The following is a 19,596-nucleotide window of genomic DNA, read 5'->3' as shown; positions in this document are numbered from 1 at the left end:
GGTGCACAATTTTCCCAAAGGTAAAACTATCTCCAATTGGCAGAATAGCTACAAGAGAGATAAAATTGACACAAAATAATGACCAAAATTAGCACCACCCTGAAACGTTGTGTTATTTTAGGACGATTCAACATAACCTTTTTTCCTTTATCGGCTAAACAGCTTAACACGGGATAAAAATTCCAATAGTCTATCAAATACTGAAGAAAAAAAAGAGGGTTATTAGCTAAATGCCATGCATAATTACAGCTTTTAAATGCTATAATGGGAACTTTGACCCAAGCTTGATAACATTAAACGGCCGCACACCTCCATTAAATGGCACAAATGTTGCCAGTGTCTAATTTGGTTAATTTTCTAAAACATTCTTAATGGTTGGAGCAGTGGCCCACAGCACAGTTTGAAAATGAAATGTTAAATAATGACTAGATGGCAGCAGGCAGTCCAGTTTGCAATCATCCTCTCGCCTGGTGACAGTTTAAAGACCCGCTCTGATGAAAATAGTCTTTTTGGAGTTTTTAACATGTTCTTGAGGAACGACATATTTAAAGAAAACTAAACTTAAAACTGCATGTCTGGGTATGTCTTTGTTTCAAATGGTTGTGAATCAGGAGCAGATGAAAAAATGCTGTTAGAAAAAGAGCTTAATTGTGATACAGAAAATAGACTGGGCAGGCCCAAAGGTCTACTCCGCTTCATTCTGATGCTTTCACTTGAATTAAATTAAATTAAAATTTATTGAAAAAGTGCTTCTCATACTTGTGTAGCTAAAAGCGCTTTACAGTTAAAAACAAAGACACAAAAGTTCAAATAAAAACCCAACCCACCCTTTACCCTCCCCCCTCCGTTAGCACATTCCTCCCATGATCCCCCCTCCCCCAAAAAGTTTAATTTCAGCCATTTTATTTAATGATTTAATTTGGACATTTGGGGGGTAGGACGAAAAAAAAATGCATTTTAGGTGTTTTGTTTTTATGAATAAGACTCAATGAGCAAATGTTTTTATGTACGATGTGTGTGAGTGTATATTTATGCTTTGAAGTACTGTATATATGTTTTATCAAGTTTATGTTTTGAAGCTTTTCAAAATAGTAATTTTAGGCTTTTATCTCGTTATTTTTTCCTGTGTTTTTTTTCCTTTTACTGATACGAAAAATGATCTGAACCGTGACCCTAAAACCCTGACACGATCCAAACCGTGAGTTTTGTGATGCGTTACACCCCTAGTAATTGGTAAATGGCGTATACCTGTACAGCGCTTTCCTACCTTCCTTGAAGGCCCAAAGTGCTTCTTACAGTCACATTTCTATTCATGCACACATTCACACACTGATGGCTGCACCACTGCTGAACACCGGCGCCAACCTGTAACCACTGAAGCAATGTGTCGAAGCGTCTTGCCCAAAGACACTTCGACACATGGGTGGACAAGGCGGGAATCGAACCTGCAATCTTCCAAACAGAGGTTGACCACCCTACCGCTGCACCATGACAACTATGTCCAAGAAAACAATACAGGTTTTCTGATTTGAGCTAAAAATGGCATAAACAATAATTAAAAAAACACTGGGAATGCTTTTAAAATAGATCAAAGATGATTGGAGTGCAGGGCCGGCCCTGGGCTGAATGGCGCCCTAGGCAAAACGGGATTTCGGTGCGTTAAAAGTTTAATATATTTTCGTTTAAAAAGAGTAAAAGAAAATATAGATCACCAGTTAAATTCTTCTTTTCCGACCTAAAACAAAAGTATTTTTTAGACAGAAAAGAGGAGGGGTGAATTTTCAAGCAGTTGAATGTAAATAAAACAGACATATTTCTGCTTTTAGTCAGTTTTTTCCCCCTCTTCCTTTTTTACTGTCCATAAAGCTGTCCCTTGTTTCGTTGCTTTTCTTCTTTAAACTTTTAAGTAAGTACTAACAGATAACACCATGTGCCCCCCTCCCCCACTTAGTTTCGACAGGGGCTGCGTCAGGCATGGAGGGGCGCAGCACTAGGCAAAATGACTGATTATGTCAAACTTTTGAGTTATTTTATTCATGTTTTTAATTATTAACTTTTTAAAATATTTTAAACAAAATGAGTAATGTGTTGAACTGTAAAAAAAAAATAAAAATTAATTGCAACTTGGCAACCCCTCCAGCAAACGGCACCCTAGGCGGCCGCCTAGGTCGGCTATGCCCAGGGCCAGCCTTGTTGGAATATAAGACTCTTCTGCAATCCTCGACAAAAACCCAGTTTTCCATCACTTTTAAACATTTCCTGACTTCTTTTTCAAATTTATGCACAAAGCTATAGCTGTCTTTTCAGAGCTGAGCATGTATTCAAATTCACTTACCGGTCCTGGCATTCATTGTTGCCGGTGTACTCTGGTTGCTGCCTTTCATGGCAGAAATGCCAATTCCATACTCTGTGCCTGGCAGCAGATCTGATGAGCAAAGACAGAAAAAGAACAGAAGATTTAACAGGCAGCATGGCAGAGCTTTGCATCCTCCTCATCACACAAAAGTACGTCAAATCAGCTGAGTTTGAGGAGAAGAGCCTATTTAGCTCTTGTGGGGAGCAGAATTTACATGAAAAACTCTTCTTTTTTTCCATCTGCATAATGGATCAGCTTCAAATCAAACTGAGTACTTTTGAGTTTCTTGACCTGCTCAAAAGGAAATGGAAAAAAAAAATATGAGTGATGAAAAATATGAGGGTGGATGACAGATTATTAGTAGGGAGGGTGAAGAAAAGGAAAAATGAGAGTGATGGAGGAAGAACGAGCACATCGATTGCTGTGGCCGAGCTGAATAACACTAGGACCTTCTACTTCCATTCTCATGCAGGCCATGCCCTTTACAGCACTATGGCCTTTCAGGGAAAACATCCAGGCTGACCCGTCTTCCTGACAGCCTTTCAATATGCCCGCAGGACGACAAAAAATTCCACAGATACGATCAGTAGCCCGTCAGCTAAATGTTAGTTCTCGACATAATCCCGCTGTGTAAAACACAAACACTTCCAAGCTTCCTTACAAATGAAAGCAGTCTGATAAGAATCAAAGGCACCAGGACAAACAGCACACAGAGAATAAGACCTCTGCAGATGTTGGTGGTAAATAATTTATGAAAGATCAACTACACAGCAAGTTAAAAAAAAAGGAAAAACACATCTCTTTTCTCACTCACCCGTGAGGGTAGTTTTTGTTGTTGCACCCCCATTGCGAGGTACGATGACTTTATCATACTGGTCTCCTGCTAAAGTGCTGTAGACCACCTGGTAGGCATCCACCTACATTTAAACACAGTTATTTGAACATTCACAGCAGAAAAACATTTGAAATCACCACATAAAATATCCGCCCTCCAAGTTTATCCCATAAAGATGTGGAGTTACTATTTTAAAGGTTTTGTGAGAGGGCAAAAACAAAAAGCAATGTTTCATGGCTAGAAGAATAATTGAAATATATAGTTTTGTTGTAAAAAAAAAAGTATAAAAAACAAGTCACCAAAAACGTTTAATTTGACAATTTTCATTTTCAGCAACTTTTGATATTTAGGCATTAAAATTTGGAGGAATCTTAAAATGTCATGACAAGAAGCAGGTTTTGTTGAAACTCTGAGTTAATGAACTCCAAATTCAGGAAAACTCTGAGTTTCCGGTTTCAGAAACAGAGGTAACTTAAACCCGTGAAAGTGGGTGAAACTAAACCCATTTCAAAAGACGGGTTAAGCTAAACTCAGAATCAGTCACTATGACAACTGAGTCTGTGAACGTAACCTGGTCTGGAGCAGGTTTCCTTCCGGAAACTTAGAGTTCCCTGCGGTTTCCGCCCCTTCTTATGGCCCGGTCCCACTGGCTTACACGGCAATATCACGGCTGGAGCACGGAAAACATGTCATCCCCTGTTAGCAGCGGACTAGTAGTCCAACGGGCGATATACGGCCGCGGACGTGAAACGGTGGTGCAACAGCAGTTTCAGTGCGAGATCGGACTGTGGAGCGGACACCGGCACTCGCGCTTGGATGGCGAAATTCCGCGCTCGGCAGCACGGCGGTCTCCCCAGCCGGTCTGCGCTTGAATCGTCCATTCATAGAGGATCCCGAAGATGAGGAGGCTGGATTCATCCAGAGAGAATGTTATTTACGTCGGGAGAGGATTTGGCAATCGGCGTTTTCCAATTCATTTTTATTTGAGCGATATTGTTTTCCAGGGACTCGTTATTGATAAAACCGAGTTTTCTATTCCTCTTTTAAAACCCTTAACAATGGAAATCTTTAACCTTAAACACTGGAGATGCCTGTCAAAACATCTACCGTGCCAAACCATTCATTAATATCAGTATTCGCTTTTTCTCTCTCTGTGTTGATCTTTTTGCGGAAAATGTGAATCTGCTTGTAGGAAAACATCAATTTCTGTCCCTGGAAGTATGAAGCCCAAAGGTGTTTGTTCTGGTTGCCATGGTGAATCGTGCCGTTTTTGCTCCATTGATTAGAGCTTTCAATGGTCGTGACACTCCAACCTGTACCTGGTTCCAACAACTTCAAGTTGATTGACTCAACTCTTTTCAGCTGTTCTGAAACCGAAAACTCTGAGTTTGCAAATTTTGAGTCTGTAAACTCTGAGTTCCGGTTTGAACTCTAAATTTGTTTAACCTACTTCTTGAAATTGGCCCCAGATTGAATACAGATTGAGTTAAAAAAAAAGGGGGGGGATTGTGATAAAAACCCCAGAGAGTAAAGGGGCCTGACAGAAACCGCAACTATTAGCTTCTCCTTCGTGAAAAGAATGCTAACTACACATCACTACCAAATCTGAGTCCCTCACTGGTTACACTTCGCGTTTTAGCAGCCGAGCGGGTGAACTACCAGCTTGTGATCAATGAACACCTCATTTGTACATAGAGCTCACGACCGGATTTAAAAACGTGGAGTGCTCTGAATACAGAAGTTCAGAAATCGAATTGGCGTGCAGAGACTTATTTTAATACGCCTCAAAAACCACCTCTTTCAAGTGCAATTCTTCCAATAAATGCGAGTTTACTAAATTGTTAAAAAATTAATCATTGCAAATTCAAATAGTGTAGTTTTGTAATCAATGGAAACGCAGCTACTGACATGGCCGGTGAGAACGCAGCTCGAGTCAAGACCTGTAAAAAAAAGTTCATCAAAATGACTCACAAAAGTCATAAATATAAATATTAAGACATACGTTAAATCATTTTTCTTGGTTTTGCTTTTACCTCAGCCTCACTGTTATCCCACTCAAGCTCAAGCGTGGTGGAGGTCTTGGATACGAGTCGTAAGTTCTTTGGGGCATCGATCTCTGAGAAGAACGATAAAGCTAACAATGTTGGGGACACAGAGACCGATTCTCAGCAAATGTGAACAAGCAAAAATGCACAGTTTTCAGTCCATCAAATACAAACAATATTACGAAATATGACATATTTTCATGAATCCTTTTAAAACTGCCACATGCAGCAACCTCATGCAGATTTTTGCTACAACAATTCAACATAAACACCATTTACGCTTTTATACGTCTTTATAAATGAAATTTGAAGAAATAAATAATTTCTTATTATAAAATCCTGTCCTCTAAATAAATGTTAACATACTAACAGTGACCTTGAACAGCTGTTTACAGAGCGATCCAGTGCAGATAAACACTGCAGCATGCATACGGCCATATGTCATTGCTGTTTTATTCCCTGAGGCAGGCATTAGATCACACAGCAGTATCACCACATCTGCTTGTTGTCAGACCTCACCAGTTGTAAATTGGGTGGAAATAGATCCACTCTCGTTTCCTTTCCTTACTCCGCTCACAGACACCTCATATCGTGAGCCGGGACGGAGAACCTGTGGAACGTAAGACAGAGGTATTTCAGCTTTTTCTTAATTTATTTCCTTCAGATAATAACACTTTTAATAGCATAGATACTGCTTATGTGAATAAACAAACTCCCTTATGTTTCCATACACACTGAATGTAATGGTTATACCTGTAGAGAGTACTGTCTCAGGGTTGGTTGGAGACGAAATGTGGTTCGTGGCCCCTCTCCTCCCAAAAGACCATAGCGCAACACAATCTGATCTATCTTCGCCTTTGGTGGCGTCCACTCCACAAATGCAACGGTATCTGACACATCCCGCACAATCAGCTGGGTAGGACCATCAATCACTGTAAACCAAAGGAAGAACAGTCATCTTGTTGTTACCTGTTCATTTCTAACCCTGCAAAATGTTGCTAATAGTTGGGGTTTTACATGTTTTTAAAGGGTCTACTCTATATCATGCACATTTTGAGCTTTTAAGTGTATTATAATGTTAATTCCTCACTATAAATCAGTATTTTACTTCATTCACACATCTCTGAGCATTCCTTTAAAACTCTAAGCTCCAGTACCTCCCAATCCACAAAAACCAGTTGGTTCTCACATTGTGATGTCACAAAGTGGGGAACAGCCCCTTCCAGGAAGCGCCCCCAGACTAACACACAAACCTACTTTCTCCTAGGAGCTAGCGTTGATGGGCAAAATGCTTTAATTTTTGATAAAATATGCACATACAGCTTTGCAAAAGTTCGGATGTTGTTTTTGAGTGAAACGTAGAGGCTAGCTAACTCGAGAGAGCCGCAGATTTGGCTGCCAGCTTGAGCCTTAAGAACTTTGAGAAATTTTGCTTATTTTCATTGAGGAGAAAAAAAAAAAAAGGTCCCCTAATTTTATTTTTGTTTTTTACTTTTCTCCTCACGGGTAAATGCAAGATAATCACACAGAGACACAGAAACACTGAGAAGGCGGCTTCATAGAAAACACAGCCCCCAGAGTGAGATAGAAGCCTCCGTTACCGGGAAAATCATTGAATAATCCCATAAACCTAAACATGGAGATGTGATTACGATGTTTTTGTAGAATTCTTAAAAATAAATAAACTTAATTTCTTAACATCATCAATGTATTAAATACATTCTAAGAAAGATATCCACAAACATCGCTATATGTAGCGATCATGCTAAAAACATTAGCTGGTAGCTCCTCCTACATTCAGCGTCAAGCTCAGGCAGGCAGTAAGAAGCGAATTTGCCAAGTGGCGAAAGTGGCGTGGGCCACGCAAATTGTATTCCAATCGAATGCAGCATTAATGAGCCTGCAAAAACAACGAATTTTGCCAAAAGAATGTCCATTAGTTTGCCAAAGATAATATATTTTTATATATTATTGCAGAAATTATATATATATATATATATATATATATATATATATACATATACTATATATTATATATATATAATATATATATATATATATATATATATATTATATATATATATAATGTATAGTATATTATATATATATATATTATATATGGATTCAGCCCTTTAAGAAAATGTATTTCAATTATATTTAATTTCCTCTATATAATGTCCTTTAGCTGGTATTTTTTGTGGTACGATTTCACCGCACTCCTCTTTACATCCAGTTCAAATATAAAACAGGATTATCTTGTGCCAAATTGTGACATTATGCATTTTTACCAAAGCATCTTCACAATTGTTATAGGTCCTGAGGTCTTATAGGTTTTCCACTTTGCAAACATAATCCTCGCTGACATTTTCTTCTTCGATCAAATTGAGTCAGTGTTATATAAGTGGAAGCGATTACTGCTAAACTAGGTGTGAAGAACACAATACTGCACGCCACAAAGTTAACAGCACACAATGTTTTAAGTGAAAAGCAAAACACTGTAGTTTAATGGCAGAATGATTCTCTACTGCTGGCTACGGGTCAGACCCACACGGCATCTCTACAACCTGAGTGATTTAGCACTAGCGCTCCGATATTTCGTTGCAGTCACAGAACCTTTGAGATCTAAATAAGTCTCAGACTCAGGTTTGACATATTGCAGCTCCGTCCTGATCCTTGTTGTATTAGAAATTGGCCCCTTGGGTCTCGTCCTAGAAAACATCCTCAGGAAGACAGTTGCCAAGAACCAGCTCCCTTATCAGCTGTGCACTCCCTCCGGTTTCCCTCCTCACGCCCCCCATATCGCCAAGGAGGGATAAATCTTTATTATAAATAATACATTTCCCTCAAATTCTCTTCTTTATCCAATAAGGTGTCATGTGGCGAGCCGTCGTCAAACATTAATGAGAGCGTGCCATGAATTATTAATTCATACTTAATTACAGCCGACAAAAACGAGGAAAACCTTGACAGGAAATTGATGGTGTTTTGACTGCTGATGTTATAGTCGGAATTGTTATGAACAAAATTTGAATTGGATCTATTACAGCTGTCAAGGCAGGTGTCAGCCGGATGAGGAGCGGGTCGGTACCTGCGTGAGGCTTTTACCGGGAACACGAAGATGGCAGAAAAACTTCTGCCTAATTGATTAAGTTGGGAGTGTTTGACATGTTTTGGCTACGGGGCTTTTTATAACAGACAACCAAACAGCTACTTAACAGGAAACATTTGTGTGAAAGCTTTGTAGGTATTCACACTATAGTGATCCTGCTTCTCTATTATTATTATTCATTATTTATTCTTCCATGCGTCTTTTGATTGATAAAAACTCACCCAAACTTTTGGCAATTTCTGCAATCAAAACATTCAGCTTGTTGACATTCCTACTTTTAGTATTCGCACATTTTAAGGTTTTTAAGATTTTATGCAATTTATGCGATTTTTCAGCCCCACTGAATATGAATGGGAATTTTTTCAAATTTATGCAATTTATGCAAATAAAGCCATTCAGCAGGTTCAGGACAATCATGGTTTTACTTTTACTTACGCAATTATTGAAATTTAACACAATTTTTTTTTTTTTACATAACTCTTGAAATATTTATGAACTTTCTGCAAATTATGCAAGTTTGGTATCAAACATTCAGCATGTTTAGAAAATTAATGCTACTGAGGTTTTTAGGGCTAATTTTGAGCTTAGCTAATATTTTAGCAACATGCTAACGTTTTCATCTAGTTTAGCATCTACCGATTTTTTGGGGCTAATTCTGAGTTAAGTTAGCATCTTAGCAACATCTTAGCCTTTTTTTTGGCTAATTTGACATCTGCTGAGTTTTATTGGGCTAAATCTGAGTTAAACTGATATTTTGGGAACGTGATTGTTTTTTTAGCTAATTTGACATCTACTGAGGTTTTAAGGGCTAATTTGGAGCTAAGCTAATATTTCAATAACATTGCGATTTTTTTCATGAAATTCTTCAAATTCTTTGTGCACCTTCTGCAAGTTATGCAAGTTTGGTATCAAAAGGTTCAGACTGTTAGTAACATCAATGCTACTTAGATTTTTAATTTTGAGTTTAGCTAATATTTTAGCAACACGCTAAAGTTTTTGGCTAATTTAGCATCTACTAAGGTTTTTTTGGGCTAATTTTGAGTTAAGCTAATATTCCAGCAACAGTGTGATTTTTAATGAAATTCTTCAAATTCTTTGTGCACTTTCTGCAAGTTTGGTATCAAAAGGTTTAGCACATCATGATATTATTCTGCAATTAAAATACATTTCTTCAGCAACCACATTCAGCAAAAAGCATTCACGTTAGAATTATCGCAGGTAATGCAACTTTTCTAGTTAAAAATAGTTTTTCTCACTAAATAAGTAACACTGCAGTACTGTTACATGTTCATGAAGGTTAATACATTTAGGTTTCTGAAAACATTTAGTAAAGACAATAAAATTGAACAAATTACATTTCCAAATCAAGTTTGGATTTTTTAGAGGAACTAAACAATATTATTTTACATTATTAAAAATTATATATATATATATATATATATATATGTCATTAACAAGCACTTTTGGCAATTATGAGCTCAAAATGAGCATTAAGAGGTTTCAGTCCTCTGCAATCATCCATGGTTAGATGGTTATCCCGGCTCCAGAATGCTCATTGTCATTTCTAACTATACTTACGTGTTGTGAAAGTAGCGGTAACAGGCTGACTTCGACCCTGGTCTCTGAGCGCCACCAGGTTAACTGTGTATTCTTCTCCAGGTCTCAGACTGGTTTGTACAAATGAATTGATAGTGCTTGGCAACTGTGCAGTCATCCCTCCATCATTATCCTTGAAAAAAAAACAAAGCAAAGAAAAAGGAGAGAAACAAGTCAGTAAAAAAATATTTCCTTTGTTTGACAAATCACATAAGCTAATTTGGTGAATTTTCCGGGTTTGCTAACCCTTTTTTTCTTGTTAACTCCCCCCTGTACATTTCTGGATGGTTTAGCACATTAAATTCCCAAAACATAAAGCTTTGCAAAAATTGGGTTTGTAAAAGTGCTATTTCCCAAGTGGTGTTCTGCAGAGGAAGCACTCTGTTTTTTATCCAAAGGCTTGTCGTTTACCTATGCAGAGCCCCCAGCTGTATCCAGCTGTTCTCAGAGAGTCGGAGCCAAAAACGAGCCTCCTGCTGTCAGATGTTAAACCTACTGCTGTCCAAAAAACCTTCACGATAAAAGGTGTGGAAATGCAGCATATATAATAGCATTTTTCTGAAAATTGCGACTCTTACTTCCTTTTCTTTTTCTGCATACTGATCATTGTGCTTTTATTTGAAAATATGCCTTAGTAGTAGTATATGCCTTAACTAATCACTTAGTTACAGAAAGCTGTATTTGAGTTTACGTGATTTTTTTAAACTGTTTAAAAATGTCAAAATGTGTATTTGAACTTGAATTAATATATTCAATTATAGCATAGCTTAATAATGAATGGATATGCTCTTCTCCTCGTGGTTTTTACACAAACAATTTCCACTTAAAGACCAACTGGTGCATTTTTCTTATGATGGAGAAAATTAGGATTAAGATTAAAAAAAAAAAAAAAAAGAAAGCCATTGAAGTAGCTTGTACCTGTGACGTAGATCAGTGGTCCCCGACCTTTTTCAGGACAAGGAGTGGTTATGTGTAAGGGTGTGTGTGGAGGTAGGGTGCATGTTTTTTTTTTATTTTACCATCTTTCATCTTTTGTTTTTTAATTTTAGTATTATTATTATTCCTCTTTGAAAGCTAACATCAAAATGCTCTTTCATTGATTTACAATCCTTTACAACTGCAGTCAAATGAACCATTTCCGTGGTCACATCAAGAAGCTCCATGGAGTCTTGGGAAGACTTTCCAGCGTTCTCAGCCCTGCTACCATAAGTATTGTATGAAACTCACAAAAATTAGTGGTTGATTTGACCACCGAAATGCGAACGGCGGCTCCTTTGACTGCAGTCTATGGGAAGATGGCATCTAATCTTCTCCAGGACTTGAACTAGACACGCTAGCCCGACCAGATGAGGAGTTTAGTGTATGTGCAACATAGTTGTTGTGACGTAAAGAAGATAATTTATTCAAACAGAATCTGACTACGACAGTTTAATTGATAGAGATTTAAAAGGAGAAATACTCAGAAAAGCAAAAACGAAATTATTACATTTGTTCTTTTATAAGAAAAATGCCACAGATACATGTTAAAATTTAAAAAAAAACATGATTTTCATAGGAGGGGACTTTAAAAGACTACTGAGAATATCTTTATCACAGAGCAAAATTGGATCAGAGTGGGACTTTAACTTTATTCTTGGATGTTTTTCTGTCATCAGTGACTCTTACAGCATCCACAAACAATCTCAATCTGGCTACTTTATCTCCAAATCTTCTGACATGAGCCGTCTTCGTGATCCACTCATTCCCACTCCAATCCATCTACTATTTCCAAAAGGAGCCACAGCATTCAGAGTTTTCTTTCTTTTCTTTTTCTCCAAATCAAAACCTACTGTTCTCACTATTGTATTCCACACCTTTCCTTTCATTTTTGCTGACACTCTTTTGAAACACATCACACCAACCACTTTCCCTGCCTGGTCTGACCTGCCTGCACACGCCTCTTCCTTTCTCTAGATGTTTGACTCAAACTTAAAATTCTCCACCTTCTTTACCTCAGCTCCCTGTAACCTCACCATTCCACTCTGGTTCCTCTCATTCATACATATGTACTCTGTCTTGCCGCAGCTAACCTTCAGTTCTCTCCTTTTTTCAGAGAAAACCTTGAACTAGCAACATTTTCTTGATGCTTTCAGCACAGATACCAATGTCATGTGCAGGCATGGTGGTGGATGGAGATTCATGTCTAACATTACGTCTGTCTCACAGCCCTCACATATGTAATGTACCGTACTCGTACTGCCTCATTCAAAACCACAGCTCCTTCCTTGCAGAACACCACGTGCGCCTTCATCTTTTTCTTTCCCTCGCTGGTTAAGAGCCCCGATGGAAGCTGTCATTCATTGTTATTCCTGGCTATGATCGATCCGGTGTGAAAGTTTGTGATTTGCGAGTTTGATTTAACTTAAATTTAACATTGGGTGTCCTTGTTGATCCAAATCCCTGCAATTGTCTTGAACTGATGAAGACAGCGGGTCATGCCTCCTTATGGTCATATTAATTAGATGATGCAGCATTTCCGTAGAACTAAATCTGTATTAGCTCACTCATTTGTATAAATTAATTAGATGCAACGCACTCTAGCTGTTTGGAATAATGCTTAAATAAGATCCCTTCTTCCTTTCTCTCCGGTTTCTTTTTGTGGAGAATTTTGTATTTGTTTCCGCCGGCTTTCATGCCTCCTTCCATTATGAGATTGTCTAAATTCCCACTACTGGATTAACTCAAGAGAAGGTGGGGCTGCCAAGTCTTAATATGATTTCCCTTGAGCCTGGAGAGTGGGGGAACGTGTGATTGACAAGAGCACATGCACACCGAGAGGATGGAGGGTCGTTAGAGAGGAAAGGGTTACCGATCACAGCCGAGAGGTGGTGGATGGAAACTATAATGAGAAGATAAGGAGAAAGGGATGGGGGGTCTTGCACGAAGAGTGACAGAGCAGTTGCATTAAAGAGGAGGATGAGAAAGGCAGGAAGACATTTGCTATTTTATTAACAAACGTTGTATCCTTAAAATGTCTAAAAAAAAACAGATTTAAAGCTTGATGTTTGGTGGGGATATTTCTCTCGAGAACACCTTAAAGGAAAAAACTCATTTCTGAGAGGACATGAGATTGGCGTGTACCTAAATATACAGCAGGACTTCCAAATAAAAGCTTCTTGCTCTTGGACTTTGAACCCGGTCCTGATGTGGAATTGAAAGGAAATGGGATAAGCTGATAAATGGCTCAACTGCCTAACGACCGGTAAGCTTCACAAATCCTATCAGTTTAATCGGGTCTAAGGCTTTAAAAGAATAAAATCAGCAATAAAATCAAACGAATTTCTACAATGGAAGCAGAATGTTTGTTTACATTTGAAAATTTACACATTTTGTTTATTGCGAGAGATGAAATCTTCATACGTGTGATCCATCGGATACCCAGAAAACCAAAGTGAGTGGTTACAGGTCTGTCGACATCTAAGGCGGTAATCAAAACTGCCCTTACGGGGGGCTATTGGCTGTCTGTATGCAGGTGGTCTGCAGGAAATATCAAGGCCGTAGATGTTCATGCACATATTTTCTAGGGGCATGCTGGGGGGTTATAGGTAGTAGTGAACACTTTAAACACGTAAGGCTAAGTAAGGGAGACCCGGGGGTGTCATATAAATTTCTGTGCTTGCCTCTCCCCCCAAAAATCCTGAGGACTGCATAAGGAGCCTGTTCAATTGCACGCCTGACTGCTAGAAACATGAAAACTAGACAGAGTGTAGTTTTTTCTGGGTAAGTTATAGGCATCCTACATATACCTACATATGACCTGCACAACATGTACGGATGTAACGGGGTGAAAAAATGTTTTTACTTTGCAAGCTTTTAATTCGGAGGGCTCTTGAACACACCACAGGATTGAGGGCAGGTGTGCCCAATTAGAGACCCTTTTTAAAAGAAACGTACAGCAGAAGGAGAAGAGAGAGAAAGGGGGAAGGCAGGGCTCAAGGTGGTGTGGCGTGGCGACGCCACCACGGCCGGGGAAACGCGGCGCGGCAGGACAGCCAGCGCCGTGTCGACGGCCGGAAGGAGCATGGCGGGACAGCCAGCGCGTGGTCGGCGGCCGGGAGGAGCGCGGCGGGACAGCCAGCGCCAGATCGACGGCCGGGAGGAGCGCGGCAGGACAGCCAGCGCGTGGTCGGCGGCCGAGAGGAGCGGGGCGGGACAGCCAGCGCCAGATCGACGGCCGGGAGGAGCGCGGCTGGACAGCCAGCGCCAGGTCGACGGCCAGGTCGACGGCCGGAGGAGTAGAGCCAGGAGTCAGGCAGCGGTTGAAGAAGGGGAAGCGACGCTGGGATTGCAGAGGGGTGTGGTCACGATACACCCCTCTTCGAGCTAAGTACCCCTCTATCAACTGTCTTTTAGCCACCTGAGAGTGGTGGTGGTTCACTTTCGGCTTATCCCTTTTGGGGTCGCCACAGCGTAACAGCACCCACTGTTTCGCATCAGTGATTTGGCAGAGTTTTTACGCCGGATGCCCTTCCTGACACAACCCTGTACTTGAGGGGCACAGGGACCCGGTTAGGCAGCAGCGTCAAGGGTCTTGCCTAGGGACCCAATCTGGATGGAGATCAGTGGACAACCCTGGGAATCGAACCCAGGGCTTCTGCATTGCCAGCCCTTCACCTAGCCCACTGAGCCACCCAGCCGCCAGCCACTTTTAGCCACCTGAGAGTGTTTTTTTATTATACCAGAGCGGTTATTTTTTTAATTGCATGATCCTATTTATTCTTTTATTATTGTGTGTTTTGTGGTGATTTTATATACGCCTGGTATGTTATGTTTTAGTGTGCAAACTCTCAGGTGATTTTATTTTTTTGACAGAGGCTCCTGGCTCCAACAGACTGAGGACGCTCTTGGTAGACAAAACAAAAATAAACTTTTAACCCCTCTTCTTAAAAACTGTTGTCCCGGGTCCTCTGTCTCCACACACCTCCAGATTCAAAATCGAAAGGGAACCTGCTCCCTGCTTGCTCGCTCGGACCTTCTTTACACGTTCAGCTTTTTGTGCACATTCAGTGAGAGGCTGGTAATTCTACACTCACTCCCATTTTCTCACTCCCAACTTGTCATGGATATATGGTCGGAGGCCCCTTGGTGTCCCCAACTTGACAAATTTTGAAGTGCTGGCTGTTCCTATTACATCACGGGTCCCCAACTCTTGGAACCCGGTACCAGGTATCTGGAACCAGGTATCATAACCGGAATCAGGTTAGGGTGCCGGACCGGTCCACATCCCAAAGATTGGTGACCCCTGATTATCATATGCGTTTTTTCCCTGTCTTTGGCCCGGTACCAAGCGGCTCTCGGATTAAGAAACATCGGTTTGCAGTCAAAAGTCGTCAAAAACACCCAAAATGTCAAAAAGTGCCCAAACAATAAGTCCATACACGACGAGTTGAGAGTGAGAATGCGTTAATCACCTCTTTTGTCTAGACTAGAGTGAGGCGTAAGGGCATCGTATGACAGAGTCATCTGTATGTCATTAATGTATCCAACATTAGCTTACAAATACTTCACGATACACTCCCCACCCCTATGACATTGGTATGTTCCATTTTTATGATTAAATATTTACAGCACCCATATGGGTACATATGACTAAGGCTTAAAGTCTGATCTACTGTATGGATTTGAGTTATGCAAAGCATTCTTTACTCTTTTAAGTTTGGTGTTTTTTGCCAGTTGCCAATAAGTTGCAACAGTATTAAACTTCATTCTGTTCCTGTTTTTTAGCTAATTTTGAAGATTCAAAGCCATTTAGGTAACCGGAAAATGCACAAAGGTCATGCATTTTTAGCAGCATAAGAACAACACAAAACAAGTCATAAATCCGTTATTGTACATTTTTCTTAATTTTGCGATGCTCTACCTTGGGGATGAAGCTGATTTCCCATCCGTCAAAGGAATAATAAAAGGGATTCCACTGGACCTCCACTGACGTCTCTGTGATGGATTTGAAGAGCAAACCATCAGGATTGGAGAGATCTGGAGAACAAGTCGGACACGTATTACCGTTCTTTAGTGGCCCCACGGAAACCATAAATCGTGACTCCGTTAAACGATCAGCGTGTCCACTGCTGAATCCTTTCTCTGTCCTTGCCTGTTCCCTTTTCCTCATTATCTTTTATTCCTCTCTGATGTTGTGAAGGAAAGTACTTTGAATAAAACTTTGAGATGACAACATTTTTGAAGAAAAATCCAAGATATCTCGGGGAAATTAATTATGCTGCCATTCTTTCAACAAATTGCATTCTTTTCATGAGTGAGAAATACAAACAAAAATCAATAATTCTGACATTTGTTCATATTTGTTTGTGTATCCCACGTCTTTCACAGAAAGGTTGGAAATCTATCGCACTATTTTCCTAAAAAATGTGAGAAACACGAATGAAATAGATTTGTGTTTTCTCCAAAATTGAGCCAAAAAAGCCTAAAAGTTGTTTAATTATGTTAAGAAAGATCAATACTTGTGATTGGTAGAAATTTATAATTGAATCTCTTTTTATGTTCTTTAATAACACCGTAATTACAAATAACCTAGAAAGGGCGAAAATCTGTTTCACTTAAACACATTTATTAAATATTTTTTTAAGTTTTTTTAATATAAAGAATGTACATTTTTATTTTTCTGTTGAAAATTACACAAAAGAAGAATAAAGCACCAAAGACTAACCCCATTTACTTCCCTCCAAACCGTAAAAATAGATTTCTCTGTCCATACGCAGCTATTTTTCAAAACATACTTCTTTTTTGCATAATCATATTCTCCTTTTTATATTTTTGCATCACCAAAGAAGACTCCATAAATCTTCAACCCACTGAAAAATGATTCTCTCATGCTTAATCGCCCAAATTAACTTTATTGCTGAAAATGTATCCATACCTGCAATAAAATTCACTTATCTACGAAATGGAGGATCATTTTACTGTCTACAAATTGCAATAATAGATTATTTTTATTATATTTCAGCTGTTGTGATGAATAGGTTGTAACTTATTTTACAGCTAAAACACTTCATAAACAATAAAAAACTGGAGTATTCTATTTCAGGACCAACGACTGTACTTGCTATCTGTCTGTGCATGTGTGTGTACGTGCGTGTGAGTGTGTGTTGAAATAATTTCCAGCAATGAAAAAAAAAAGATATTCACTTGTGTTTTTGCTTTTAAGCAAATGCTACATGTTGATAATTTTATAGCTGATTTGGTTTGTCGCACATTTGAGACAACAGGGATTAAGGCCCATGTGTCAAAGACGAGGCCCGGGGGCCGAGTCCGGCCCTCCGGGTAATTCTATCTTGCCCTAGAGATCATTTTATTTTATTGTTATTAATGGCCCGATGTTATCTCGTAATAATTTTGACAACATATTTTTTTTTTCGAGAATAAAATATTGAAACTTATTTAAGGTTTAAGTTGATTTATTCAGGTATAATATTCCCGTCTTTTTATTATTCATAATCATGTTAAAAAATTAATTTTTTAGAGTTTTATAAATTGGCATTCTGTTGGCCTTTGGACAATTTTGGCATTTATTAATTTTTTTTGTGGCTATTTTGGAGTTTAGCTAATATTTAAGTAGCAGTTTTGGCTAATTTAAGCTTTTTTTTGTTTGTTTGTTAGATTCTTTTGGGGTTTAGCTAATATTTAAGTATACATGCTAGCTGTTTTGGCTAATTTAGGGTTATATTGTTAGTTTTTTAAGTTGTTTTGGAGTTTAGCTAATAATTCAGTTACATGCTAGCTGTTTTTGGCTAATTTAGTTTTTTTGTTTTGTTTTGTTTTTTAGGATGTTTTGGAGTGTAGCTAATATTTAAGTAGCAGTTTTGGCTAATTTAAGCTTTTTTTGTTTGTTTGTTTCTTAGGTTCTTTGGGGGTTTAGCTAATATTTCAGTCACATGCTAGCTGTTTTGGCTAATTTAGGGTTATTTTGTTAGTTTTTTAGGTTGTTTTGGAGTTTAGCTAATATTTCAGTCACATGCTAGCTGTATTTGGCTAATTTAGGCTTTCTTCAGTTTTAAGGTTATTTTGACATTTAGCTATTTCTTCAGCAACATGCTAGCTGTTTTGGCTAACCTAGGCGTTTTGTTTTTTTAGGCTAATTTGGCATTCAGCTAATATTTTAGCTGGCTATTAGCTTCAGCATTTTCAGCTATTAGCTTCAGTGATTTCAGTCATCAGCTCCAGCGTTTTCAGCTATCAATTTCAGCATCTTCAGCTGCCAAATTCAGCTTGTAGCATTCACACTAGCACTATAGCTGGTAATGCTACATACCTAGTTCATAATTATGTTAAAAAGTTATGGTTTTAAAGTTTTAAAAATTTAGTTCTAGAGTGTTCAATAAATGCCGCGACCTAAGAGGTGTTTTGGATTTTGGCCCCTTGTGCGATTGAGTTTGACACTCCTGCATTAAGGGGTTTAAATATTCACTGAAACTTTAGAAAACCAAAATCTATAGACAAATTTACATTGAAATACTGCGAAATAATAAAAAAAAATAATAAAGAAGTTTAGTAATGGATCTGACCAGTCTGAATCACATTGTAGTGTCATTTCAATTATGAATTTGAAACAAAAATGATAAATACACCAACGTAGTCGGTAAAAAGTAGCCAACTGGACTTCTCAATTGAGGAAGCCTCTAGGAGAAAAAGCGAAACGTCTTTATTAATAAAAGATGAACCAACTCCAGTTGACGTCTTATTTTTCCTGTCTACTTGGATGAAATCACCCTGGATGAATGTGAGTCTACGCGTAAAATAATAAATAAAGCAAAGTTTAGAGAAGTGCTTACAGGTCCACACAGTGATGCTGGCTGGAATGCTGATGGTGTTGTTGATGACAGCAAACACATTGATGTTGTACTCCAAGCCTGCCTCCAGCCCTGAGATGGAGCAGCTTGTGGCGTTCCCAGGAATTCTGATTTCCAGCTGCACACCTAAAAAAAAAAAAAAAAAAAAAAACAGGTAAAAAGTTACTCCAGAAACATAAAGAAAATGACATTGCAATCTTAGCCGCCCTGAAAGGTGAACTCAGCTCAGCACTTACCTCCTGGTGTGCTTGGTGTGTAGGTCACTAAGAAATCTGTGATCATGACCGACCCTTCCCACTCCAGGTCGATGGTGTGATCCGTTACCCCTCGCACGTTCAGGTTCATGGCTGGAGCCACTGTGGAAACATTACACTATTATTCCTTAGCTGAAACGGATCATTTCAGGGTTTTATTTAACTCTAGTTCATTTTTGTGTGTGAAAAAAAAGTTAAAAGTCTAAAAAGAAAACATTTTGGCTTTAGCTTCTTAAGCCTTTCTGTCCTTGGAGCTAACAAACATATTTTTACATGCCAGACAGACAGTCTGCTTTGTAACATGAATATTTTATCGTTTGCAACTTTCTGTAAAATGTTTTCAACTAAAAAGCTATATATAAATAATCTAAAAAAACTTAAAAAACTCAAATTTCCCTTAAACAAAAGCTCCTAACATTGTGCAAAATTAAGTTGGTGGCAGTATTTATAACTTAAATCTAAATTGCATCAATGTATATATCTATTTTTATATTACTGAAATATAATTTTAATGTCTTTTTTTAGAAGTTTATTAAGTGACAAATTTTGCATAGATTT

General features: G+C 38.6%; 1 protein-coding gene across 5 annotated transcripts in view; it reads right to left on the bottom strand.

Annotated features, from left to right (window-relative positions):
- tnr (tenascin R (restrictin, janusin)) overlaps positions 1-19,596 on the bottom strand; it is a 193,067-nt gene that overhangs the window by 47,903 nt on the left and 125,568 nt on the right. For 4 of the 5 annotated variants that reach the window (XM_024273657.2, XM_024273658.2, XM_024273661.2 and 1 more), the window contains 9 exons: positions 19,021-19,140; positions 18,767-18,910; positions 15,841-15,956; positions 9,924-10,074; positions 5,990-6,168; positions 5,756-5,846; positions 5,225-5,325; positions 3,171-3,273; positions 2,336-2,425 (listed from right to left, as the gene is read on the bottom strand). In XM_024273657.2, coding sequence (XP_024129425.1) covers positions 2,336-2,425; positions 3,171-3,273; positions 5,225-5,325; positions 5,756-5,846; positions 5,990-6,168; positions 9,924-10,074; positions 15,841-15,956; positions 18,767-18,910; positions 19,021-19,140 — 1,095 coding nt within the window. The remainder of the gene's footprint in view (positions 1-2,335; positions 2,426-3,170; positions 3,274-5,224; positions 5,326-5,755; positions 5,847-5,989; positions 6,169-9,923; positions 10,075-15,840; positions 15,957-18,766; positions 18,911-19,020; positions 19,141-19,596) is intronic. The other variant, XM_024273660.2, reaches the window with a different exon arrangement.

The sequence above is a fragment of the Oryzias melastigma genome, linkage group LG17, assembly GCF_002922805.2.
Source record: "Oryzias melastigma strain HK-1 linkage group LG17, ASM292280v2, whole genome shotgun sequence".
Classification (NCBI taxonomy): domain Eukaryota; kingdom Metazoa; phylum Chordata; class Actinopteri; order Beloniformes; family Adrianichthyidae; genus Oryzias; species Oryzias melastigma.
Note: the sequence above shows the minus strand (reverse complement) of the source record. Positions and strands in the feature narration are given on the sequence as shown.